General features: G+C 65.8%; 9 protein-coding genes across 9 annotated transcripts; 6 read left to right on the top strand and 3 right to left on the bottom strand.

The window, feature by feature from the left end:
- Positions 1 to 264: 264 nt before the first annotated feature.
- JCM10292_005275 (uncharacterized protein) lies at positions 265 to 4,314 on the top strand (the record flags this gene model as incomplete). The annotated part of the gene is made up of 3 exons (XM_076646174.1): positions 265 to 958; positions 1,019 to 2,662; positions 2,738 to 4,314. The coding sequence occupies 3 exons, from the start codon at positions 265 to 267 to the stop codon at positions 4,312 to 4,314; spliced, it is 3,915 nt and encodes a 1,304-aa protein (XP_076508453.1).
- Positions 4,315 to 4,674: 360 nt separating this feature from the next.
- On the bottom strand, positions 4,675 to 6,855 carry JCM10292_005274 (uncharacterized protein; the record flags this gene model as incomplete). Its single annotated transcript, XM_076646173.1, has 14 exons — positions 4,675 to 4,762; positions 4,824 to 5,362; positions 5,427 to 5,476; positions 5,538 to 5,666; positions 5,738 to 5,906; positions 5,975 to 5,989; positions 6,047 to 6,088; positions 6,147 to 6,209; positions 6,275 to 6,325; positions 6,384 to 6,394; positions 6,450 to 6,497; positions 6,549 to 6,570; positions 6,650 to 6,679; positions 6,757 to 6,855. 14 exons carry the CDS (start codon positions 6,853 to 6,855, stop codon positions 4,675 to 4,677), a joined length of 1,356 nt encoding a protein of 451 aa, XP_076508452.1.
- A 360-nt stretch (positions 6,856 to 7,215) lies between these two features.
- Positions 7,216 to 7,722, bottom strand: MRPL37 (mitochondrial 54S ribosomal protein mL54 MRPL37; the record flags this gene model as incomplete). The annotated part of the gene is made up of 2 exons (XM_076646172.1): positions 7,216 to 7,472; positions 7,575 to 7,722. 2 exons carry the CDS (start codon positions 7,720 to 7,722, stop codon positions 7,216 to 7,218), a joined length of 405 nt encoding a protein of 134 aa, XP_076508451.1.
- Positions 7,723 to 9,105: 1,383 nt separating this feature from the next.
- On the top strand, positions 9,106 to 10,422 carry JCM10292_005272 (uncharacterized protein; the record flags this gene model as incomplete). The annotated part of the gene is made up of 2 exons (XM_076646171.1): positions 9,106 to 10,141; positions 10,202 to 10,422. 2 exons carry the CDS (start codon positions 9,106 to 9,108, stop codon positions 10,420 to 10,422), a joined length of 1,257 nt encoding a protein of 418 aa, XP_076508450.1.
- Positions 10,423 to 10,574: 152 nt separating this feature from the next.
- JCM10292_005271 (uncharacterized protein) lies at positions 10,575 to 12,383 on the top strand (the record flags this gene model as incomplete). Its single annotated transcript, XM_076646170.1, has 1 exon — positions 10,575 to 12,383. The coding sequence occupies one exon, from the start codon at positions 10,575 to 10,577 to the stop codon at positions 12,381 to 12,383; it is 1,809 nt and encodes a 602-aa protein (XP_076508449.1).
- A 1,194-nt stretch (positions 12,384 to 13,577) lies between these two features.
- On the top strand, positions 13,578 to 15,931 carry JCM10292_005270 (cyclin family protein; the record flags this gene model as incomplete). Its single annotated transcript, XM_076646169.1, has 5 exons — positions 13,578 to 13,793; positions 13,901 to 14,854; positions 14,926 to 15,465; positions 15,532 to 15,750; positions 15,815 to 15,931. 5 exons carry the CDS (start codon positions 13,578 to 13,580, stop codon positions 15,929 to 15,931), a joined length of 2,046 nt encoding a protein of 681 aa, XP_076508448.1.
- Positions 15,932 to 16,318: 387 nt separating this feature from the next.
- JCM10292_005269 (serine/threonine-protein kinase) lies at positions 16,319 to 18,592 on the top strand (the record flags this gene model as incomplete). The annotated part of the gene is made up of 11 exons (XM_076646168.1): positions 16,319 to 16,352; positions 16,491 to 16,534; positions 16,660 to 16,679; positions 16,781 to 16,953; positions 17,066 to 17,208; positions 17,270 to 17,337; positions 17,397 to 17,503; positions 17,566 to 17,623; positions 17,692 to 17,787; positions 17,846 to 18,022; positions 18,133 to 18,592. 11 exons carry the CDS (start codon positions 16,319 to 16,321, stop codon positions 18,590 to 18,592), a joined length of 1,380 nt encoding a protein of 459 aa, XP_076508447.1.
- A 428-nt stretch (positions 18,593 to 19,020) lies between these two features.
- Positions 19,021 to 21,550, top strand: JCM10292_005268 (lipase family protein; the record flags this gene model as incomplete). The annotated part of the gene is made up of 10 exons (XM_076646167.1): positions 19,021 to 19,371; positions 19,477 to 19,549; positions 19,627 to 19,901; positions 19,984 to 20,110; positions 20,194 to 20,310; positions 20,371 to 20,415; positions 20,474 to 20,568; positions 20,633 to 20,741; positions 20,809 to 21,291; positions 21,357 to 21,550. 10 exons carry the CDS (start codon positions 19,021 to 19,023, stop codon positions 21,548 to 21,550), a joined length of 1,869 nt encoding a protein of 622 aa, XP_076508446.1.
- A 453-nt stretch (positions 21,551 to 22,003) lies between these two features.
- JCM10292_005267 (S1/P1 nuclease) lies at positions 22,004 to 23,580 on the bottom strand (the record flags this gene model as incomplete). The annotated part of the gene is made up of 4 exons (XM_076646166.1): positions 22,004 to 22,188; positions 22,333 to 22,691; positions 22,840 to 23,037; positions 23,129 to 23,580. The coding sequence occupies 4 exons, from the start codon at positions 23,578 to 23,580 to the stop codon at positions 22,004 to 22,006; spliced, it is 1,194 nt and encodes a 397-aa protein (XP_076508445.1).
- Between the last annotated feature and the right edge of the window lie 164 nt (positions 23,581 to 23,744).

Genomic DNA, 23,744 nt, shown 5'->3' with positions numbered 1-23,744 from the left:
ATGCAGCGTAATACACCTCGACTCGCTGCGACTTTGCCGCGTGGACGAGACTGCGTGTACTAGACAGCGCGTCTGTCTGCACGACTGCACTGGCCTGAGTGTCCCTGCCCCCCCGGTGCCACGGAGGTACGCGGAGAATCCGCGTGTCTTGGTCTCGTCCGCACGCGCCCACCACGCGTCTGCTCTCTCCGCCGGTGCCCGGGTCCAGCGCACGCAGAGTCCTGTGCGGACCAGGGACGCGCGCTCCCCCCGCTGCCCTCGCGCATGTCGCGCCCGCCGCTCTCGCGCATCTCGACCTCTCCGCTCCCCTTTCATCGCCCCGCCGCTGCCTCCGACCCGCGCACCCAAGACCGCGCAGACGGCACCGAGCACGCAGACGAGCTCTGCGACTCGCCCACGGCCATCCACCACCGCGCGCCCTCGCAGGCAGCCCCCGCCGCGACCAGCAGCACCACCACCAGCACCCTCGCCCGCCAGTCCAGCCTCAAGGCCCGCTCCCAGCAGCACAGGAACGCACAGGACCCGCCCGTCATGAGCTCCAATCCGGCATCGACCTCGGCCTCGCCCACAAAGTCGCTCGCCCGCCGCGCGGGCTCGGCGAGTCCCGTCGCGAGCATCTCGAACGGCCACGCCTTCACCTCGAGCGCAGGCGGCGCGGGTGCCAGCTTTGGCGGCGTCTCGTCCTCGCCCATCTCGCTCGGCGCGGGGTCCAACGGCGCCGGAGCGGGCGCGACGACGGGCCTCACGGGTCGCGCGCGCAAGGGCAGCTTTGGCTCGGGCGTCGGCGCGGGAGCAGCGCGGCGATGGTGGGCGTCGCGAGGGCGCGGGCTCAGGCTCTGTATCCTCGTCGTAGGCGCCGTCGCCGTCTGGTGGCTCGTTGCCGCAAGGTGGAACGGCGAGGTCAAGCCTCGGCAGAAACTCGTGTACCGGTGGTGGGACGCAGAAGTCGTGCCTTCAGGTGCGTCGCTCTCGTGACCTGCCATGCTGCCCTCGTCTCACTCCAAAGCCGTGCCCGCAGAGGACCTTGCCGCCTTGCTGCCGCGACCAACTCTCCCTCCTCGACCACCACGACCGAAACCTCCGCCTCCGCATTCGCATTCGCTGTCGCAGCTCCTCCGCCTACCCTCGACCGTCTCGCTCTCGAGCTCTTCCGCCCCAGGCTGGACCGCCGTCGTGCACCTGACGTCTTCTTCCCAACTCTCCTCCGCGCACCTCTCGCCTCTTCTCGCCTCTCTCGCGCGGCAGTCCCCCCTCGCACCCTCCCGCATCCTCCTCCTCATGCCCTCCGGCCTCGAAGCCAGCCCGTCTGCGCTCGCGTCCCTCAGCAGCAGCACGAGGGACCTCGTCCGCTCCGCTTCGTACCCGCGTGGCTCGTCCCCTGTGATCGGCCTCGCCCGCGCGACCCAAGACAACGTCGACACCGACTTTGTCGTCTTCGTCGACGGACATCTCCCGACGACTGCAGCAGGAGATGGCGCGCTGCCGCGGGAGTATGTCCGTGCGCTCCTGCACGCGAGCGGGACGAGAGAGTACCGCGGCGCGCTCCTCACCGCCGGCGGGCTGTCCCTCCCCTCCTCCTCCGCATCCTCTTCCGAGCCGCACTGCGCCTACCCGACGAGCACGGCGCAGCGCATCACCGTCCCCTCGCTCCCGTTCCTCGTCCCGACCTCGTGGCTCCTCCCGCGCTCGTCGTCCTCCTCGGACGCCTCGACCGCGCACTCGATCCTCCAAGGCCTTTCGACCTCTCTCCCGCTCGAGCTCGCGCTCTCGGCCGCCCTCTGGACCAAGCACGCCCTCCCGACCTACGCGCTCCCGCTCCTCCCCGCCTCGTCGAGCCCCACCTGCGACGGCCTCGCCTGCGACCGTCTCCTCCGCGCGCTCGACCACTCTCCGCGCGTCGCCGACCTCTTTGCGCCCCCGCTCGGCGGCGGCGACGGTCTGCGCGCCCTGCAAGCCTCTGGCGACGCGCGCAAGGGCGGCCGCACCCCGCGGCCGCCGATGGAGCGGGGCGCGGCCGAGCGCGCGGACGACGAGCGCGCGAAGCGCCTCGGGACGGGGACGGCGGTCCTCCTCGTCAGTGGGCGGGACGAGCTCGAGGCGGTGAGGGCGCTGGCGTGCCGTGCGGCGCGGAGGGCGGGGACGCGGAGCGACGGCGCGAGGAGCGAGGTCAGGGTCGTCGTCGCGGATTACGACCGGAAGGAGGAGGCGGAGAGGAAGGCGGCGCAGGGGCCGGGCGAGCGAGACGAGAGAGAGTGCCACCTCGAGTTGACCTATCTCGGCACCGCGCCCGAGCCCTCGTCCTCGTCCTCGTCCTCGTCGTCGTCGTCGACCTCGACCTCGTCCGGCGACCCGATCTCGCTCGCGCTCGTCGACACGCTCGACGCCCTCTCGCCCGCGCCGGCCTTTGTCCTGTACCTGACGGACGGGCCGCGCGCGCGCGAGTACGAAGAGGTCCTGCGCTGGATGGGCGGCTTCTTTGGCGTGCGCAAGGGCGGGGAGCGCCTCAGTCGCCAGCGCGCAGAGCGCGAGATGCTCAAGGGCGCGGGCGAGGATGCGGATGCGGGCGCGAGAGGGAGGGGGAGGCCGACGGTCGTGGGCATGACGAGGGAGGAGGCGCGCAGGGCAGAGTGGATCGGGGCGCTCGACCTCGAGGCGCTCAGGCGTACGCTCTCTGGCCCTGTCGAAGCTTCGCCGCGAGACAGTCGCAGACTCTGACCGCGAGCTTCCTGTATCGCAGACTTCCACACGCCCCGGATCGACTTGTCGGTCGTGACGAACGACCGCCCCGTCTCACTCCACCGTCTCGCCACGTCGCTGCAGACGGCCTATTACTACGGCGACGACGTCTCGCTCGCCGTCAACCTCGAGCAGACGGCCGACCGCCTGACGCACCGCCTCGTCGACGACCTTCGTTGGCCGCACGGCACCTTCTCGCTCCGACACCGCATCCTCCTCGGCGGTCTCATGCCAGCCATCGTCGAGTCTTGGTACCCGACTTCGAACGACACGTACGGCGTACTGCTCGAGGACGACGTCGAGGTCTCGCCCCTCTTCTACGGCTGGCTCAAGTTCACGATCCTCCAGTACCGCTACACGCTCGAGGGCCGCCGGGCATCGACCCGCCTGTTCGGTGTGTCGCTCTACCAGCAGAAGAACATCGAGCTTCGGCCAGAAGGTCGGCAGCCGTTCGACGCGCACAAGCTGTTTGACAGCCTCGCGCTGCACGACACGACGCCGTACCTGTCGCAAATCCCGTGCTCGTGGGGCGCGGCTTACTTCCCCGAGCACTGGCGCGAGTTCCACGCCTACCTCGCCCTGCGGCTGTCCGAGCTCGCGCTGCCCATCTCGGACCCGATCGTGCCCGCCATCCGGTCCAACAAGTGGCCGCGCAGCTGGAAGAAGTACTTCATCGAGCTCGTCTACCTCCGCGGGTACAGCATGCTCTACCCCAACTACCCGGACTTTGAGTCGCTCTCGACAAACCACCTCGAGAAGGGCACGCATGTGCACACGGCGCGCGTCGACGAGAAGAAGAAGCTCGCATTCGAGGTCCCACTCCTCGACGCTACCGCCTCGCTCGTCGATACGCTGCCCGGCGGACCGGGTCACGAGCGCCTGCCCGAGTGGGACGCGCTCCCGCTCCTCGACCTCTGGGGCGCGCTCGCCTCGGCCGACGAGGTCCTCGAGCGCGGCTGGCAGTCTGCGCGCATGGTCGGCGCGTGCGGGTCGCGCGGCGGGTCCGGCCCGAGCCTCGCGGCCGAAGACCTCGAACGGCCGCGGTACGACGCGCGCGAGCTCCTGTGCTACCGCACGTGGGACCGCGAGACCGAGGGCCGCCTCGTCGACGCCCAGCCGCTCAAGGGCCGCGAGGACCCCGAGCCCGACCTCGATCCCGACGTCGACCCGGCCGACGCGCCCGCCGAGGCGGCGCTCGCGCGCGACCCGCAGCCGGCGTTCGTGCGCGACTTTGCCGACATCGACGAGCCGCTCCCGGCGCGCGCGGCGGCTGTGCGGCGCCCGATCCAGGCGGCCGCTGTGCGAGCGCGTGCGACGGATGCAGCAGCGAAGGACGAGGACGAGCACGCGCACGCGCACGAGCACGCCGAGATGCAAGCTGAAGAAGTCGACGCGGCAGACGTCGGGCGCCGAGCGGGTCTCTTTCCGGAGGACGACGACGACGACGATTACGAGCCGCTGCCGCCGCGTGCGGGAGGAGCGGCTGGGCGACGAAGGAGGGTCGATTTCGAGGCGCGGAGGGCGCACGACGAGGAGGCCGAGCTCGGGCTCGACGAGTCGGAAGAGCCCGAACGATGAACGACAGCAGCAATTGCAGCAGCACTTGCTTAGATTTCTTCCGACCACACAGACACTCCTTACTCCCTTTTCTCCTTCTCCGCTACGCGTTGGACGTTGCCATACCCCGTTTATGCGGTATCGTTACCCGTTGCGTTTCCTTCGTTCCTTGTGTACAGCCGGCCGTAGCACGCACCTCTTAGCATCACGTCTTCTCTCTCTCGTAACTCGCACCGCATGCTATCGCATTCCTCTCAGCTTCTGTTTGCCTTGCGCGTGACTGTGATTGAGATGCCTTGCACAATCTGAGCGGACCATACAAGGCCCAAAGTGCGATGAGAGAGTAAAAGAGCGAATGGGTTTTGCCGAGGCAAGACGTCACTAGACAGCATGTGCGCCGCCGTTGGCGTAAGGATGCGTCGGCACGGTAGTGACGTGCTGGTCGGACGGGGCGCGAGCAAACGGTTGACTGCGTTGGAAGGTTCGGCATGAGCGTATAGCAGAACAAGAGAGGGCGGCGGAGGACGAACCGCGCATACGGGACGGCGCCATGCTCGACCTCGTCCTCGAGCGTGAACTGTCCGCCCTTCAGGCTGCCGGCGTCGTCTTCATCGGACGACGGCGTCGAGCCGTTCTTCGGCATCGTGACCGGGTAGACGACGCCGCCCGCGCCGCGCACCGCGAGATCGTTCTTGCCGTTGGCCTCGACGTCGGCGCCGTGGATCTGCTGATGCTTCGCCGAAGCGACAGTGGGCGACCGGAGCGACTTGCTCGACTGCAGGCCGAACGCGTCAAAGCCCGCCTGGGCCGCCGACCGCCCGTAGATCCCGTCCGCAACGCCTGCGCTCCCGCCGGCGAGGTGCTGTCCGCCGCTGAGGTGGTGCACGCCGCCGAGATGCTTGGTCGCGAAACTCTGGAAGTAGCCCGCATCGACGCCGAGGAGATCGGCGAGCATGGTGCGCGCGTTGAGCGCAATGAGGAGCGAGAGGGTGAGAAGCTTGAGGAGGCACAGCTGTGGGATGGCGTGCCAGTTGGTATGGCTCATGATACCGAAGAGGAGCGTGGCGACCTGCGTGCAAGGCAGATGTCAGGGCAAGAACGGGAAGAGTCGAAAGCGGAAAGGAGAAGCTTACGATGGCGCCAGCGGCACTCAGTCCGTTGGTAGCGAGGATGATGGACGCGACTGTACAGTAGCCCGGTCTGTCAGTGAGCCCAGGAGACTGAGGGACTAGGAGGCAGCGAACCTTTGACGACCGACTTGGTGCTGCGCTCGAAAGGACCAGCCATCGTCGACGAGACGACTGTGAGATAGTGGAAGTAGCCGGCGCAGATGACAAGGTCGATGAGTGAGGCGATTCCGAGCCAGACACAAGCTGGGAAGGCCGAACAGCGTCAAAGTCCGCCTTTGAAGTACGCCCCGCAACGCAGGAGCAGAGAAGCGTACCGCCCCAGAGCCAGTCGATAAAGCGCAAGAACTCAAAGTCGTACTCGACGATCTTGCCCGAGACGGCCGCGGCAAAGCCAAACTGGATCAGGGACAACACCATGACCAAGGCAGCGATGGCGGTGCCAGACGTGCTCTTCTCCGAGACCATCCAGATACGGTGCGCATACTGCGGATACGCGGGTCAGTGATGTGCTCAATAGCTGAATGCAGGGGCTGGAAAATGGCGGAACGAACGAAGGTGTAGACAATCTGCGTCGCGAGGGAGTCAGCGCGCGGCTACGACGAGCATAGAAAGCGATAGCTTACAACTGCAGCGAGACCCGTCATGACAGGCTCGGCGGCGAATGACTGTCGCAAGGACGGAGTCAGTGTGAGGAGCGCTGGAGGAGGTTTAGACAAAGCGCACCCAGGGCGAGATGGCAATAACGGACGGGTTGCCAAAGTTCGTGACCATCCAGTGGTAGCAGGTCTATTGAGACGGAGCGTAAACGAGTCAGCGAAGACCATTGCCAACGGACCTGCGAGAGAACGCACGTTGATCGCGAAGCCAGAGTGCAGGAGGTCGAGGAGGGTCATTGCGATGACCTGCACGGCCAGAATGTCCACAGGTTTCAACATCTTCGCGAGCTGTGGAGACACGGACCATGACAATGTCTGCGAAGCGTGGCACTCAGCGAAGGGCGGCAGCAAAGCGCGAGGCAAAACTCACAGTACCACGGCTCTTTCGACTTGCGACAGCCGGTGAAGAAGACAATCTCTGCAGTGCGAAAGTCAGCGAACAGCAGTTCAGAGAGCCGAGAAAGCCGACCGTGGTAAATGGTCAGGCCTTGCTGTGAGCGGGTCGACCTGGTTAGCCTCAACCTCGGTCCCTCAGCCGTAGCCTCCTCGCCTTCATGAAGCGCAGCTCACCAGAAAGAACGCCAGCATCGTCCCGACGAGCTGCGCGTCCGAGAAAGCATCAGCACATCCCCGCTCGAGCCGACTTCACCACCCTGAGCAGGAAAAGCCGGCCGCACAAAGGGCCCGAGAGTGCTGTCGAACGACATGGCCGCGAGCGCAGCCGCATCTGCAGCAGCATCGGCAGCAGTCCCCGTTGCGGCAGGCGTTAACGACATGGCTGCGGTGCGAGCAGGTGGCAGGAGGACAAGCGGCAAAGTCGTCGGGGACGCGGCGACGGACCGATTGGGCGCGAAGGCACTGTCTCACGCTAGGCAAGGCGTCGAGGCCGAGCGGTCGGAGGACAAGGCCGTCGCGTAGGTACCGTACGGACGGTGTAGGGGTCTCCTGAGTCCTGGTTGCGATGGCAACACCCGCGGGACGTGCCGCAGCCGAACTCCGCGAGCTCCTGCAGTGAACGCCGAACGGTAGCTGTGACGAGCTGAACGGTGCGGAGAGCGGGATCGAACACAGCAGAGAAAGCGGAAACCACCTCTCGAGGCGCTGGACGAGAGAAACCGAGATGCAATTGCGCGCGTCTACCCCTTGAGCGCGTTGGCCGCCTTGATGCCCGTCTTTGCCTCACGCTTGAGGGCCTTCTTCTGTTTCCGGAGGTTTGCCGCCTCGTCGTTCTGGCCGTGCTCCTTGGTCGCGGGTTCAAGGAGGGTCCACAGCCAGGGCGGGTAGTCGGCTTCGGGGAGGGCGACGGGGTCTGCGCCGTCCTTGAGGTAGTTGAGGTTCTTGAGGACGGTGCCAGGCGGGCAGGACGAGGTGGGCGGGATGGGAGCCGTCGAGCCTGATTTCGAGGGAGAGGTGTCAACACTCGCTCGAGGGGCTTGAGCGGGGCGAGCAGAGTGTGCAGCCATTGAACTGCATTGCAGCATCGCTGCTGACGCACCGGACTTGAGCTTGGTGTTGAGGGTGGGTCCGCTCCGAGTTGCGACTGATGAGGAGAAGGAGCGCGCGAAAAGGGCGTGGACGGGGCGGGCGATGCGGCGCGAGGGCTGGCGGGCAGCAGAGACGAGTGCGTGGCACGTGCAGCTCATCGTTACTGTCCTTCGGCGGGGATGCAGCAGACGACTCTTCCTGCTTCCGCACTTCTCCCTCTTGACCTCGTCTCACACGCGCCAATGGCTTCGCCGTCTGTACAAGCTGACCAGTGAGCCTGTTCATTCCATGTACAAAGCGCACAGACGGCATTGCACGCCCGTCGCCAAATCTGCAAGCCTGCGTCGGGCGCATTAAGACTCATCAGGCCACCTCGCTCGCTACGTCGTCCCGCTCATACCTTCGAGCTTATCTGTGCCTCTCCTCGTGCACACGCTTGCTGCAAAAGACGCGGCGCCCCTGCCAGAGATTGCGTCTGCCTGAGTGCTACCTGGCTGGGCAAGGACAAAGTCTCCTCAATTCGGGCACCAGGCGCTGTGCCACGTTCGCGAGCTGCGCCGGCTGCGTCTCAGTGTATAACATTAGCTTGTACTCACGGCGGCTGAAACCTCGCCTCCGAGCGGGACGTTGTCAGCCAAAACCAAACCTCGACTTGGCTCAGCTCAGTGCTTCCACGCCGAGCGATCCCTCTGATCCGCCGACCGCCGCTTCACAGCCCAAGACACTGCTTGAGCAATGCTGCGCCGACTGTGAACCGCACAGCGTCCGGTCCTCAACCGATGCGCCATCGAGATCGCACGGCTGTCCTGACGGTGGTTCTCGCCGCAGTGAACCCGGATCGTGGACGCTGCTCTCGCCGCCATGAGGCAATGACCTGCTCCTACATTCCGGTTTTTTGAGCGGCGAGTTGAGCCGGCCTTCTCGAGGCGCCGAAGCGGCGGACATCGTCTTCACGTACCGCGGAAGGGGCAACTGCGTCAAGTTGCTCAAGGACCGGCCTGCCATGGTGCCCGGGCAGTAGGTTCGTATCGCATAATCCACTGCTTGCTATCGCGTTGCGCGCGCGCACTGGTTGCCAACAGCTATTCAATGGTTCTGAACGGAAGAGGGAGATGCGTGCTTCTCATACTTCTAGTCGTGACACTCTCGGAACTTTCTGCACGCGCGAGTAGCACATACACATGCATATGATCGCTCAAAAAGCTCGAAAGCTCGAAAGAAGCCGTCGGCCATTTCGCCGATCCATCGCAATATCTGGAGAGGAGAGGCAGCAACGTCTCCGCCTTGAACGCTTTCTTTTCTCGAGCCGGACGCGTGTACGACGCGATCTCACCCCCCAGCGCAGCTTCCGACACGCTCCCCTTGGACCCCAGGCCCGCACACAGCGCCGTCTCCGCATCTCGACCTCCTCGACCGGTCGCGACGCGACAGGCTCGCTTCTCGACCTCGGCCCGCCCGAGCCGCAGTGCGCGCTCGACAAGCTTGTCCGGGCTCTTGAAGCTCTCGCGGACCGCGCCGGATCCGTCCGCCCGCGTCAAGGGATGCCGCCGTCGCCAACGAAGGCGCCGGCAGCGTCAGGCAGGAAGGTTGTCGGGCAGCCGTACGAGCTCGAAGGCGACGGGCTGCGCAAGGCCGATCACCACTACCGCGAGGCGCGGACGCAGATCCTGCGCACGCTCGGCAAGTCGGCGCATCGCAACGGGTCGCAGTTCGCCATCCTGTGGGTTACGCCCGACGGCCGCTCCGAGGCGTTTGCCAGTGAGGCGCTGCAGGACCGCCTGCAGAACTGGCTCGGCAAGGATGCGCAGGCCGAAGCGCGGGAGCTCGTGCGCCGGCACCGCGCAGAGCGCGACCAGCGCCGGAGGGCAGGTCTCGAGGTTCTCGCGGGCGACAAGGTGTTTGGGACGGCGGGGGAGATTGTCGCGCATACCGAGACGACAAAGGGTCTGTTCCTGTCGGATGGCGACGCGATGGACCTGGGCGACTCGGAGGAAGGCGCTCTATCCGGCCGCGTACCCATCCTCATCGACCCGAGCACGCTGCTTAGTCCAGACGCCTTGCCGCTTCCGCCACCGCCTGCGCCCTTCGGTAATGACGACTCGCTTCCCGCCCCGTCTGCGGTAGGCGGCGCATCGCCCGTCCTCGGCAACGACTTCTCCCCGCCAGCATTCTCGCACGGCTTGCCTGGCACAGCCACCTCGTCTCGCTTCAACGGCAGCGCACACGAGCTCGGCCCTTCTCCTCGACTCTCCGCCGCTTCTGCGCCCTCTCCCGCCGGCTCGTCCTCGTCGCCCTTCCTCGCACCTTCAGCAGTCGCGCCCGTTCCGCCTGTGACCTCGCCCGTCCCCTCGCGCCTCATCCGTCGCACCTTCACGCCGGACGAGCTTGTCGACTGGTACTCGGAGCGGTTCGGCGATCTGTGGCACAAGGTCGACAAACTTGTGTGCAAGGCGTGGATCAAGACGGTCGAGCCGCAGAAGCAGACCAAGTTCCAGTATCAGCGCGGCGACAAGACGAAGCCCGGGTGGTGGCCCGAGTCGGTGCGGCACAAGGAGCCTGACCATCTCGCAAAACCCGGTGCGCTTTCGTTCAATGCCAGCGAGTCTGATCCTTGACTGATCAGCGCTTTCCGAGCAGAGCGCATCACGCTCCTCGTGCACCTCCTTCGCAATGGGCCTGCTTCGATTGAGGAACTGCAACTCGCGACAGGCGCCGTCAGCGCGCACATCCCGCATGAGAAGATGCGCATCCTTCGCGAGATCTACGACATTGCGAAGCAGGAGAAGGAGGTCGTCGAGCGCAGCAACGGCGCGTCTTCTCCCTCTATCGTCTGGGCAACCCTGAAGAGCTCACATTGATGCGTTCCGCAGACGGAACCTTCACTACCTTGACCGTCGCGCTTGAGGCGCCAACGTCGCCGAAAGAGGACGAACCGGACGAGCCAAAGCAGCACAACACGCGTCATCGGGCAAGGCGCTCGATCGGCCAGAACGGCGAGCTGTCCGCTTCTATGCCCGCGTCGGCGCCGCCACACGCAACGACGGCGAGCTCGCTCCAACAGCAGCAGCAGCAGCAGGCACCGACGCAGCAAACTCCTCGCGGAGCGAACCGCCTTCAGCCCTACCCGCTTGCCCGCTCGCAGTCTGTTTCGGACGTCTACACGGCGGCGAACGGCAGCGCGACCGGGGCTGACGGGGCGTTCGCAATGCCGGGTACCGCTCGTTCGCCCGGCGCCGGCGCGGGCACGCCGAGCATGTCGCGCAGCCAGTCGCTCGCTGGACCGATCACCAGCTCCGGCCGCCCGCGCAACGTCAGTCTCTCGAAGCGTGACACCCCGAAGGACGGCGCAGAGCTGCTCGCGACGCCTTACCCCGCGGGCAAGGTCAGTCGTGCGACGGTCACGCCGGGACGACCCGGGAGCGCGGCGCCGGGATCGCCGCTTGCGCCGAGCGCGACGAGCATGAGTCGCAGCTTCAGCGCGAGCGCGGTGGGCGGAAGTGGTGGCACCGCGCCCGGGTCATCGGCGACGAAGCGCACGGCCAAGGCCGCCGCGATCGACGACTCGGTTGCGAGTCCCGCAATGCTCAAGAGCCGCAGCCGCCTCAGTCAGCAGCACTTCGATCAGATGGTGCTCGGCGCTGCCGACTCGGGCGCCGCGCACCGGCGCGGCACGCAATCAGCGCAGGTCGTCCAGCAGCCGCGATTCGAACCGCTGTACGAGCAGCAGCAACAGCAGCAGCTTCCTCCCAACTTCCAGCTTCATCAGCATCACCAGCAGCAGCTTGCCCAGATGCAACAACAGCAGCAGCCGCATCACATGCCGCCTCATCAGCCGCCTCGCCCACCCTTGCATCACACCCACTCCCAGCCTCTTCCGCTTCCGCATCAGCGTCCGCCTGCTCCGCCATCTCATGCGCACCCGCACGCACCGCAGCATGCGCAGATGCTACCGGCCGCGCCGCCCGGCCAGATCCTCGTGTACGGGCCTTTCCCGCCCGGGACCGCTCCCCCCAACCTCGCACATGCCCGGCCTCTCGCGCGACAGTCGTCGCAACAGTCGATGGGCGCGCCATCTGCGACGGTTCACGTCCTGCCTGCCCCGCCACCGCTCCACTCGTCCTTCCATCAGCTTTCGCCCGTGGTGCAGCCGCATCACCAGTTCGCTGCACCGTCGCCGCACCTGCCTCAACCGACCGCGCACCTGCAGCACCAGCACCAGCACCAGCAACAGCACCCGCACCAGCACCAGCATCATCAGCAGCACGTCGCCGCGCAGATGCAGCTGCACATGCAGCACTCGCACGGCGCGACGGAGTACGACGCCTTCTCCGCACCGCCTCTACCTCCCCCAGCGCACCACATGCACCCGCACTCGCAGTCCCGCTCGCCTTACCTCGGCGGCTCGAGTCACCCGTCCCCTGCCGCCTCGTCCTCGCAGCCGCACCACCTCGCGCAAGCGCCCGTGCCACGTGCGGGCAGTGCAGCAGGCTCGTCTTACCCGACGCCCACAACGGCGAGCTACGCGTCTCCGTTCTTGGGCGCGGTCGGGACGCCTGGAAGCGTGCATCAAGCCGGCGGCGCGGACGGGTTCCTCGCTCCCCCTCTCGCGGGAGGCAGCGGCACGAGCGATCCGGACTGGAGCGCATTCGTCCAGCCGCTCGAAGGCCTTGGGCTCGGCGTCGACGTCGACCCGAGCGGCGGGCTCGCGTTCGAGGATGGGTACTACGGCGGCGAGGGCGAGGACGAGTTTGCGATGCTTTCGTCTTCCGCCGCGGGTGCAGGGTTGGGGATGGAGGAGGTGCAGGCGCGTATACAGTAGCGGGAGAGGGATGAGGCGCGGAGGCGCTACGAGGAGCATGCATTCGGCGTCGCTGGCATGGTGTGACCTCGGTCTGTCCTTCCTCTCTGTTCTTCTCCCGCTCGCTCCGCATCGCATCGCCCCCTTTGTCTTGAATACCCACCAACACTCTCGCTCGCTATCCTCCGCCTATACATGTATATTGGTGCATTCCCTCGCTCACTCGGTCGTGTCCCCTCCTCTCGCACATCTGCATAGTCTGTCTCTCCCTCTCCATCGCACTGCCGGCAGTGCGCAATGCATTCTCCCTGTCTCTGTCCCTCAAGATCCTAGCTCTGGCACGTCTGGTCGCGCGAGGGTCGGTCAGCGCGACTCGAGCGCGCACGCGGCGGGCGAGTACATGTTGGCGCGACGGCGCGGACGGAGACAAACAAGCGGGGGGAGCATGCACCGAGGCACGCGTCTCAGTGGGGCGCGAGTGGGCGCGCGTGAGTGCAGCAGCAGGAGGTCTGACGTGCGAACAATCGCAAAGCACGCTCCACAGGCTCAAGCGAAGGCGCGGGACGACGAGCAGAGCGCGCGAGATTGACATCTCGCGGTGAGTGAACCTGCCACGGCAAGACACTTCGCGCCAGCGGGTGAAAGGAGGCGAGTGCAGGCGCAGAGCAAAGCCGAGAGCACGTTGCGCACATTAAGCAGCCACACCGAGCGCGCAGGCGGGAGCACGAGGCGATGTCAACGCGAGGGCGAGCTGGCGACGCGCGCGCAGTGTTTGGCCCGCCACGTGTCGGCGAGCGTCGCGCTGCTCGCCCGAAGCCGGCGCCTCGCTCGTCGCCCCGTCGTGTCCGCTGCGAGCCAGAGTGCGCCTGCCGAGTGTGCCCGTGCGAGTCTGTCGAGCCTGTCTCCTACGCTGCGCCCGTCCTTGCCCCGCCCCAGCTCGCTGCGCCGGCGCACCGACCCTCGCTCGCTCGACCCTCGCCGACGACAAACATCGCCGCTCTCCGCCTCGCACACCGCCCGTGCGCCCGTGTGCAGCCCGCGAGACTCTCTCTGGACCATGGCTGTGCGTCCTCTGCGCCTTCACACGCGCTCACAGCGGGCGACGCGCGAAAAAACTGACGCTCTTCGCTCAACTCTCGCCCGTCACGCCTCGACCCCGCGTCATCCGCGCCTCTGTCGCGCCCCCTCTCCTTTGCCCCTCTGCCGCGTGCACCGATGGACGTGCAGACTCGCCGTTCTACCCGCCGCTCGCTCGCGAATGAGCAGGGCGTCGAGAACGACCTCAGCAACCGGGTCGGCACGGGTCCTGCGCAGAGCAGGGCCACCACGTCCATGGCCGTCAAGCCCGCGGCCGCAGGCAAGCCCTCGACGTCAACCTCGGCCCTCCCACGGCGCGCCGCGGGCCAGGGCAAGTCGATCCTCGCCGACAAGGTGCGTTCGCTTCCTCGCCCACCATCCTCGATGCATGCGCACGCGACTGACTCTTTTTCATTCCGCGCGTCTTGCCTCCTCTGCGCTCTACGCGATGTGCTCGACAGTCTGCCGCTGCGAATGCGACCGCCGGGGCGCGCGGCAAGCGCTCGGCCTTCTCGGACGTGACCAACGCGAGCAAGGCCAAGGCGGGAACGTCGGCCGCGGCCGATGTCAAGCCCAAGCTGCGCACGACGACGACCACTGCTGCGCCGACGGCCACGACGTCGTCGAACGCGCCCGTGAGGAGGACGTACCGCACGCGTTCGTCGACCGGCGGCGGGACGAGCGCCGTCAAGCAGGAGCCGCAGGACGCGCGACTCGACGGCGGCGAGGACGATGGCCCGTCGGATGCGATGGCCATCGACGACGAGACGGTTGACAAGCCCGCTCCCGCTGCCGCGCGCCCCGTCCGCGGCATGCGCCGCACCACCTCGGCCAAGTCGGCGTCGGCATCGACCAGCGCTGCCGTTGCGCCGGTCGCCGGTCGCCGCGCGCCGCTCGCTGCCAAGCGCGCGAACCAGGCGACGAGCACGACGACTGCTGCCGCCGCTGCCAAGGGCAAAGGCAAGTCGGTCGTTGCCGTCGCGGCGGCGGCCAAGGCGACGCCCGCCCCTCTGCGCGTCGCGCGCAAGCGCCGCGAGGAGGCCGAGGCACGCCATGCGCGTGCGGCTGCCGAGCTCGAGGTCGCCAAGCGCGCCGAGGAGGCCGAGCTCAAGCGCGCCGCGGCGGCCGAGCTCGAGGAGCTCGAGGTCGAGGAGAACCGGCGCGTCAAGAAGCAGCGCACGAGCGAGCCGGATCACCGCGCGCTTGGGCTCGAGGACGAGGACGACGACGATGGACATGAGGTTGAGAGCGAGGAGGATGAGGAGGGCCCGAGGATGAGCAAGTGGGAGGAGGAGGTCGAGGGGGCGAGGCCGAAGGACTACGGGTGGGAGGACCTCGACGAGGGCGACGAGGAGGACCCGCTCATGGTCAGCACGTATGTCGTCGAGGTGTACGACTACTTGCGAGAGCTCGAGGTGCGTGCCATGTCGGATCCTCCTTTCGGCACGCGAGAACATCCTCGCCTGACCTCTCACTTGCGCCGCAGCTCACGACGATGCCGGATCCGGACTACATGTCGAACCAGAACGAGGTGACGTGGAAGATGCGCGGGATCCTCGTCGACTGGCTCGTCGAGATCCACACCAAGTTCCGCCTCCTCCCCGAAACCATCTTCCTCGCCGTCAACATCATCGACCGCTTCTTGTCGGTGCGCGTCGTGTCGCTCGTCAAGTTCCAGCTCGTCGGCGTCACGGCGCTCTTCATCGCGGCCAAGTACGAGGAGGTCGTGTGCCCGTCGGTGCAAAACTTCCTCTACATGACGGACGGCGGCTACACGGACGACGAGATCCTCAAGGCCGAGCGCTACGTCCTCGGCATCATCGGCTTCAACCTGTCGTACCCGAACCCGATCAACTTCCTCCGCCGCATCTCCAAAGCCGACGGGTACGACATCCACTCGCGCACCATGGCCAAGTACCTCATGGAGATCTCGATCGTCGACCACCGCTTCATGGCGACACCCCCGAGCCTCATCGCCGCCGGTGCGAGCTGGCTCGCGCGTCGCGTGCTCGGCAAGGAGCCCTGGGTGCGTCTGCGTTTCGTCCCGTCGCACCTGCGTCCGCCTTTGCTGACCTCGCTTTGCCGCCTTCAGGACGCCAACCTCGTGCACTACTCTGGCTACTCGGAGGATGAGCTTCGCCCGACGGCGCAGCTCATGCTCGACTACGTCGTGCGCACGAGCCCGCTCCTGACGGCGTGGGCGCTCAACGCGGCCGAGGGCGACGAGGCCGTCGAGAACCCGCTCGAGATGAGCCCGGGGGACCACGAGGTCGAGCACCCCAACTTTGTCAAGAAATACGGCGCGAAAAAGGTGCGTCTCGGTTGCCTCTCATTCCGACGTCGAGCGTGCGTGCTGACGGCTCGGCCGCGTGCAGTTCTTCAAGGCGTCGACGGCGGTGCGCAAGTGGGCCGAGACGGAGTATGCGCCCCTCGAGGACTTTGACCCGGAGCAGGGCCTCATCATCCGCAAGCCCATCCTCGCGCTCCTCTAGACGAACTGTCTCCTTCCAGCTTATCGCCTTTGCCGCCTCCCTGCATCTTCTTTTGCCTACTCACTACCGAAATGATCCTCCTCCTGACGACCCCACTGCCTGTGCATGCCCGCATCCTGCGATACCCTTCCTCTCGTGTCCGCTCGCTGTTCGCCCTTTCGCGCATGTGTCTGTGTTTCCCACCTTTCCTGTTTACCGCCTCCTTGCGTTATTCCGCCTTCTAGCCTATCCGCACTACAAGCTGCAACTGTGCGCTTTGCCCTCAGCCTTGCCTCGACTGCGGGTGCGCGAGAGAGATGCACGTGCCGCGAAAAGGGGCCGACCCACTGAGGCGGTCATCGCTTGCTCTACTTACGCCGCTCGAGCTGAGCGCCTGGCCAGACTACGATGGGCATCCTCGAGCACCTCGGGCACCAGCCAGGTGCGTTGCACGCCCGCTCGTCGCTGCTGCCCGGTTTCGTCTGCATCGCCTCGTTTCGCGGGCTCTCACAACGCGCGACAACCGCGACCCGTCGCCGGTGCGCTATGCCGCTGTACTGACTGTGTTGTATGCGTGCAGCTTCGTACGCCAAGAAGAAGCAGTACCAGTTCGAGAGCGTGCTCGTGCGTCTGCCCTCTTCTCATCAGCTCGAACCCGGTTGAGCGTGCAAATCGCTTCGTCGCGAGACGAGCTGGACGGCTCGTAGTAGGACAGTGCACTATAACTGACGGACGCTCTCTGCCTGCAGGGTACGGGCGCATTCGGCGAGTGTGTCGCGCTCTTCCGCCCTTCCCTTCCCGCCGCCCCACCCAAGACTGGCCCGCTGACCTTCCCGCATGCGCGCGCTCTCTCTCTCTATCTGCCCGCAGGGTCAAGCAAGCATCGTGGGCTCCGCCGCCCGACAACCCTCACCACGCCGAAGCGGCTGGCGGGCGGATCGAGGTCGCAGTCAAGGTCATCCGCAAGAAGGCGCTCAAGGGCGACTTGCAGGCCGTCTTTGACGAGGTCGAGGTACTAACGGGTCTCAACCACCCCAACGTTGGTGCGTTGATCTGCAAGGCGGGGCATCGACTTGAGGTTTCCGCCCGGTCACGCTCGCATCGCAATATTTCGGCAGGTGTCGCTGACCTGCACGACCTCCTGCGCCGCCACAGTGAAGCTCTACGACACTTTCGAGAGCAAGGAAAAGTTCTACCTCGCATTCCAGCTCGCAAGCGGCGGCGAGCTCTTCGAGAAGATCGCGTCGCGCGGCAAGTTCACGGAGGGTGATGCGGCAAAGGTCGTCATGAGCGTGCTGGTGCGCTGTTCACCGCATGCGTGATTCGATCGACGCACTGACACGCGTGTGACTTCGACAGCAAGGTGTGAAGTATCTGCATGAGCACCACATCGTGCACCGCGACATCAAGCCCGAGAACCTGCTCTAGTGCGTTGACACAACCAGCGTGCTAGGCACCCAATGCTGACCAGTCGTGTTCACTGCAGCCTCAAGCCCAATTCGGAGCAGGTTGTCATTGCCGACTTTGGCATCGCGAAGCACCTCGACCAGGGCGAGAAGCTGACGAGTTTGGCGGGGAGTCCCGGCTATGCTGGTGCGCTCTTTCCTGATAGCACAATAAATTTGGGCCGTGCCTTACTCGAGCTCGACTTGCAGCGCCGGAGGTACTGCTCAAGAAGGGGCACGGCATGCCTGTCGACCTCTGGTCCATCGGGTACCACATACCTTCGCTTACCGATGTCAAGGAGTCCCGTGCACGGCGCTGACGCACTTTTACTTCAGTGTCGTCACCTACACTCTGCTCTGCGGCTACATCCCATTCCGCTCGACGGAGACGCAGAAGCTCATCGAGGAGTGCACAGCGGCCAAGCTCGAGTTGTGCGTGAACGTCGCTCTTCTCGTCTCAGCGCCCCTTCTCACGTCGTTAAGCACTCAGCCACGACCGCTACTGGAAGAACGTCTCGGAGGACGCCAAGGCATTCATTCGCGCCCTGATCCGCCCGAACCCGGATGAGCGTCCGACGGCCGAGCAGGCGCTCAAGCACAAGTGGATCATCGACGCCGAGAAGGGCATGCATACGCATGATCTGGGCGAGGGCTTGAGGGACAACTGGTACGTCCTCGTCATACGCTCCGGACGCCTCGCACGGCATGCGTGCCAGGCCGTCGGCACGAGGTCTCGAGGTCTGTCTGCGAATCGCCTAGCTGACCTATCACATCCAGGACACCAACGCGCAAATGGAAGAAGACGATCAACACGCTCATTGCGACGCGCCGCTTCACCAAGGCTGCCGAGCGCGCTCGCGCCGGCGGAGCGGACGGCGGAGACAGCTCTACCGCAACGTCTGCCGCCACTTCCACTGCAGGCTCGCGCCCTCCATCCGTCCGCGGGCATGCTCGTGGGCCTTCGACTGCCTCGACCGACGGCGGCGGGTACCACACGGCGGAAGAGGAGGGGTCCGACTCGCCCTCGAAGCGGCACGCGGGCTCGCCCGACCTCGACGACCCGGCGCTGCACGAGGCGATCCGGCAGCGGGACCACGCGCATGCGACGGTCCGCGAGCGCGAGCTGCAGGCCAAGGAGCACGAGCGCGAGCGCGACGAGGGACGGCGGAACGCAGAGCGCGAGGGCGGGGTCGACGACATCTCGCAGAAGCTCGATGGGGTAAAGGTGCGGCAGTGAAGCAGGTCGGTCAGCGCTGTACATACGCTAGGGCAGGAGGCGGAGGGTGTGGGTGTTTTTGTCGCGGGCGAGCCTCTGCCAGTCCCCGTTGTCTCGTGTTACTCTGTTTGCCTAGTACCTTGGCCGTTCATTATCCTCTGTAATCTGCTTGTACCGATTGCAGCCTGCTTCGAGCTGATGCTGCGCGGCATGGGACTCTCGCAAAGTGCAGCGTGATTTACGCGTCCCGCCTCACCTATCGCCTCGCAGCCGTTCGGAGTGAGTGGGATCGCTGTGAGGTATTGTATTCAGACTTTTCAACCTGCTACCGAGCTGCACGACGAGGTGTGCGTGCAGGTGCACCGTTCTTGGGCCCCACGTCGCTTCTCTTCCTTCTTCGTCTTCCTCTCGTCGCCTCGACTCGCACGATCCACTCGGAGTCGAGCACGATGAGCACGCCAGCTGCGGCGCACCTCGCCGACGTCATCCGCGTCTGCAAGAAGCGCCCCCGCGGTGTGCGCGGCTGGTTCAGCTACTGGTCGAAGCGCAGCTTTGTCGTCGCGTTCGGGGCGTACTTGCTCCGTGGGCTGCGCGAGTACGCCCGCACGCTCCTTCTCTCGCCGGCGACCATCTTCTCCGACCCGCTCTCGACGCTCCTCACGCTCCTCGCCTTCCCCGCCGCCGCTCTTGCACTCGCGCTCCTCATGCTCTTCTTTTGGCTCGCCGGCATCCTCGGAGGTCGTCAGATCGTCAACTGGATCAGCCGTCACTACGCCAACGGGCTCAGCACCGCCAATTGGGTACGTGTCCTCCTCTGCACCCTCACATGTTCTCGTTTCTTGCACGAACCTCGCTCGTTCTCAGCGCATATTTGGCTGACATGCCTCGTGCTACTCCTGTTGCAGCCGAACCCCAACATCTTCGGTTCGGCGAGCAACGCGGCCGTTCAGAGCGCTCGCGACATCCTTTCGGGCGAAAGTGCGTTCCCTTCCGCTAGATAATGCCTCAATCCGTGACAGTCAGCTTGACACTGACTCTATTCTGTCGCCTGACAGCCGACACGACCATTGTGCAGGAGGCTTCGCTCGACGACGACAACCCCGACTTCAGCCAGCTTCGTACGACGCGCCTCTTCTCGCTCCCGCTCGCCCGCGCGCTCCTCCTCATGAGCTCGCTCATCTACGAGCGCGACGACTTCCTCGTCGAAGATGCCGCGAGGATCGTCCTCAACGCGCAGGACAAGTACGAAGAGGACTCGAACGAGTACAATGCGCAGGTGGCTCAGGCCGAGGCGCTCCTCCAGCAGAGCGAGAGGCCTATCCAGCTACAAGTGCGTGACTCGACTTTTGACGCGTCGCTCCATTGTCGATGGGATGGGAAGGCCGCTCTGACTTTCGCACCACCCGTCGTAGGCGACCCGTTGGGACCTCTCGGCCGACGTCGTAAGCGAGCTCGCCAGTATTGGCGGCCCCTGCGCGGCCATCTTCTACACGCCCATCGACAGTGGCGCTGCGCCGTTCATCGTCCTCGTCCTCAAGGGTCAGTCGGGTCTTCGCATTGCGAGCACGGCACTTGTGGGATGCCCTGCTGATGTCTCGTCTTGTTTGCCTTGACGTGATCAGGTACGACGCCGACTCGCCCGCAGGAGTTCCTTACCGATGCCACGTTCACCAAGACGGGCGCGGGCGTCTTCTTCGGCGCTGGCAGCGGCAAGGTCCACGAGGGCTTCTACGAGCACCGTGCGCTACACTTGGCCATTCTACCACCTCATAAAATGGTCCTGACGAATCTCTGGGCAGTCTTCATGCGCAACGACTGGAACGACAACGGTGGCGATGGCTATGGTCCGTGTCGCCCCGTCAATCCCCTTAAATCAGTCTCGCTTACTATGTTGTCTGGTAGGCTCAATCGTGCGCACTCTTCGCCACGTCGCGCAGAGGATGAAAGCCGGCGCTGGCAGCGCGCAGGCCGATACGAAGATCCCGCTTTGGGTCACGGTGCGTCTCCTGCTCAACGACAATGCGTTTCTCGGGCCCATGTTGACGATTCGAGGCCGTCCAGGGTCACTCGCTCGGCGCTGCGCTTGCCTCGCTCATGTACGCTCGCTTCCTCCACTCCGAGGAGGACCTCGGCCCGAACCTCGACCTCCGCGACTGCTACGCCTTCGCCTGTACGTTTCTGCGTGTTCCTCCTCCCGTGGAATGGCCGAGTGCCGAGTGCTGAGGCCCGCTTTGCAGGCCCTCGCGTCGGCGACAGCAACTTCGCCACGTCGTTCGAGGAGTCGCTCATCAAGCCGCTCGACCGCAAGAACATCCTCTGGCGTATCCGCAACCACCGCGACATTATCGCCTCGGTCCCGCCTGGCTTTGCCGACCAGGAGTCGCTCCGCAACTCGCTCTCGTCGACGTCGTTCCTCAACTACGCCTTCCTCGGCCCGGCGATCCGCATCCGCCCCAAGCGCATCCCCTACCGCGCGCCGTACTATACGGTCGAGCAGGGCGGTGCCTTCCACGAGGCGACCGAGGTGGTCGTCGCTGGTGCCGAGGGCGATGCCGGCGCAGGCCGGATGCAGGGGCAGGTCGGCCGTGCCGCTGCCGGCGGTAACGACTTTGCTCAGCTCGCGCAGGAGAGCGGCAGGGTCAGGGCAGCGACGGCAGGCGACGAATGGAGCGTGCTCGCTGCCATCATTGCGCTCGCGCCGTCGTTCATCTACAACCACGGTGCGTCTCCCTTCATCCGTTGCTTCGCACGGCCCATCCAACTGACTTGACGCATTACTCCGCAGCGCCGGCGTCTTACATGGCCCACCTCGACAACGTCGTCTCTTCGTCGGACATGGCGACGCTCGAGCGCGCCGCCGCGGCGCAGCAGCAGCGCCCGCTCCAGCCGCTCGCGACGGGCGTGCGCCGCCTCGCGGGCGCCGTCGCGGGCGAGACGAGCGCGCGGGTGAGGCAGGTCAGGAGGGAGGTGCAAGCGTAGGAGGGCTGGTGGGCTGCGCGCGCTTGAACGGGGACGGGAGGGGAAGGAGCTGCTTGAGGGAGGGGTGTCGCATTGGGTCTATGTCTGTCGCTTTGTTCTTTTGTCTGTGCCGTCAGTACCCTGCATGTTGGTGTAACTAGCGCTTTCTCGACTCTGCCGTCGCTGCGAGACGCGCCCTCGCGTGCACATCGCAAGGCTTTTGCGTCCTCGCCGTCTGTCAGTGCGTCGTCCGCGGCGGTCTACTATCAGACCTTGCAGTTGAGAGCTTCCAGGATCCTCTCGCGCGCACCGTCACCCTGATCGTCATTCTGACCGCCCGAGCCAACTCCGCACACCCGTCGAAGTTCATCGCACGAGTTACAGCGCACGATGCCAAAGTGAGATCTCGTAGTACATGCGCAAGTGAATCATGCATACAGTGTCTGTCGTCGCCTCCCTCGCTCTCGGGCCGCCTCACCACCCCTCCCTCTCGGCCTCCCTCATCCACGCCCAATTCACCACGCCCTCCTCCTCCTCCGACCTATCGAGTCCCAGTTGAGCGGCCTGGTGCGCACGCGCGGCGGGCCCGAGCACCGTGTTGAGGACGCTGGCGAGGCGGAGGCCGGCTTGCGTCAGGAGGCGCTCGATCGTGAGCGAGTCTGCCAGGGACGCGAGGTCGCAGAGGGGATGAGCGGAGGGAGGGGAGAGACGGGGGAAGGGATCGTGCGGAAAGAAACGTCAGTACCGGTGCAGAGGCGAGGGGGCCAGAAGCGAAGAATGGAGCACGGAAGAGAAATACGCACCGCGGATCTTGCGATAGAACTCGCTCCGTCCGCCGACCTCGTGCAGCGGCGGGTCCATCTTGTACCCTTCGGGGAAGCCCATCGCGCACGTCGTCTGGTGCGTCTCGGACGCCCAGACGAGCGGGCAGATCGACTGGTCGCGGGCCGTAGTGGGAGGAGGGGCAAGGGCAAGGAAGGGGCGCTGGGGGTTCGCGTGGGGGGAGCTGACTTGAGGACGCGCGGGAGAAGAAGAGGAGGAGGGCACGCAGGACAGCCAGGAGGGGAGGAGGTCACGCCACCAGGTGCGGACGCCCTCCCACAGCAAGAGGCGGATGTAGGGGTCGTAGATCCGGCCCGTCAGCGCAGATTCGATCTGCTTACTGCACGCGAAAGCGCAGAAGCGGTGTCAGCGTGCCAGTACTCCTCGGTACAGGGAAAGCGGAAGCGCCTTCAGCGGAGCGCAGAGCTGCTTAGCCAACTCTCGGGAGCCGTGCCAGCCTGAAGCAGCACAAGGACATTCTGACTCACGAAGGCAGCGGCGTCGTGTAGTTGTGCTGCTCCCGGAGCGCGCGCGCGATGAGCAGCCCGTCCCACACCGAGTGCAGGTTGGACCTGCGGCCCTCCCACAGGACAAAGTCGCCGTTGCCGCCGCGCTCGCGCGAGGTGAGGTGCATGGGCTGGTGCACGTCGCCAAGGAAGTGGAGGACAAAGCGGAAGGCTTCCCAGCTGCGCGCGCGGCGGAAAGAGCAGGAGAGCGGGTTCAGTCCGGGTGGTTCGTTGGCGTTTGAGAACGAGGAGAGAGCGGAGCCCGACGCACTCGTCGGGGTTGTCTGCGAGCCTGGTCGTGTAGTTCGAGATGGCGTGCAGGACGTCCAAGTCCGAGTGCCAGTGTCCTCCTTCTTCGTCGTCGTCCTCTCCTCGCGCCTCGCCCTCGCCCTCGCCCCTACCCGGCCACGCGCACACCTCTGGCGGATGGTCGCCCTCCCAGCTCGTGTAGTGCAGCGCGCCGCTCCACCCGCGATAGGCGGGGACCATGCGGATGCGGTCTGCCCAGGTCGCGAGCGGCGCGAGGTGGCCGGCGGCCGAGGGCGGGACGAGGCGCGAGTCGGGGCTGCGGAGGAATGCGAGGACCGAGGGGTGCAGGTGGATCTCGGCGAGCGTGGCGACGATTGCGTGGCCGGCTGCGCCCCAGGCGAGGGCGGGGGAGGGGAGCGAGAGCGAGAGGAGGAGCGTGCCCGCGAGGGCGAGAGGGGCAGCAAGGAGGCGCATGCCCAGGATTAGCTTGAGTGCGAGCTTAAGGCGTTGAGTGAAGAGAAGAGGAGAGAGAGGAGTGAGACGAGGCGAGGTGGGGGCGGGGGGCGGCGAGATAAGCCCGAGGGGGAAGGACTGACAACTTCACTCTCGCAGCCAGCCGGTAGTCAAGTGCGAGGATC

This window comes from Rhodotorula paludigena, assembly GCF_050403205.1.
Source record: "Rhodotorula paludigena JCM10292 DNA, Rt_paludigena_JCM10292v1_ctg3, whole genome shotgun sequence".
In the NCBI taxonomy this organism is placed as follows: domain Eukaryota; kingdom Fungi; phylum Basidiomycota; class Microbotryomycetes; order Sporidiobolales; family Sporidiobolaceae; genus Rhodotorula; species Rhodotorula paludigena.
The sequence above is the reverse complement of the archived record's forward strand: the minus strand, read 5'-3'. Positions and strand labels throughout refer to the sequence as shown.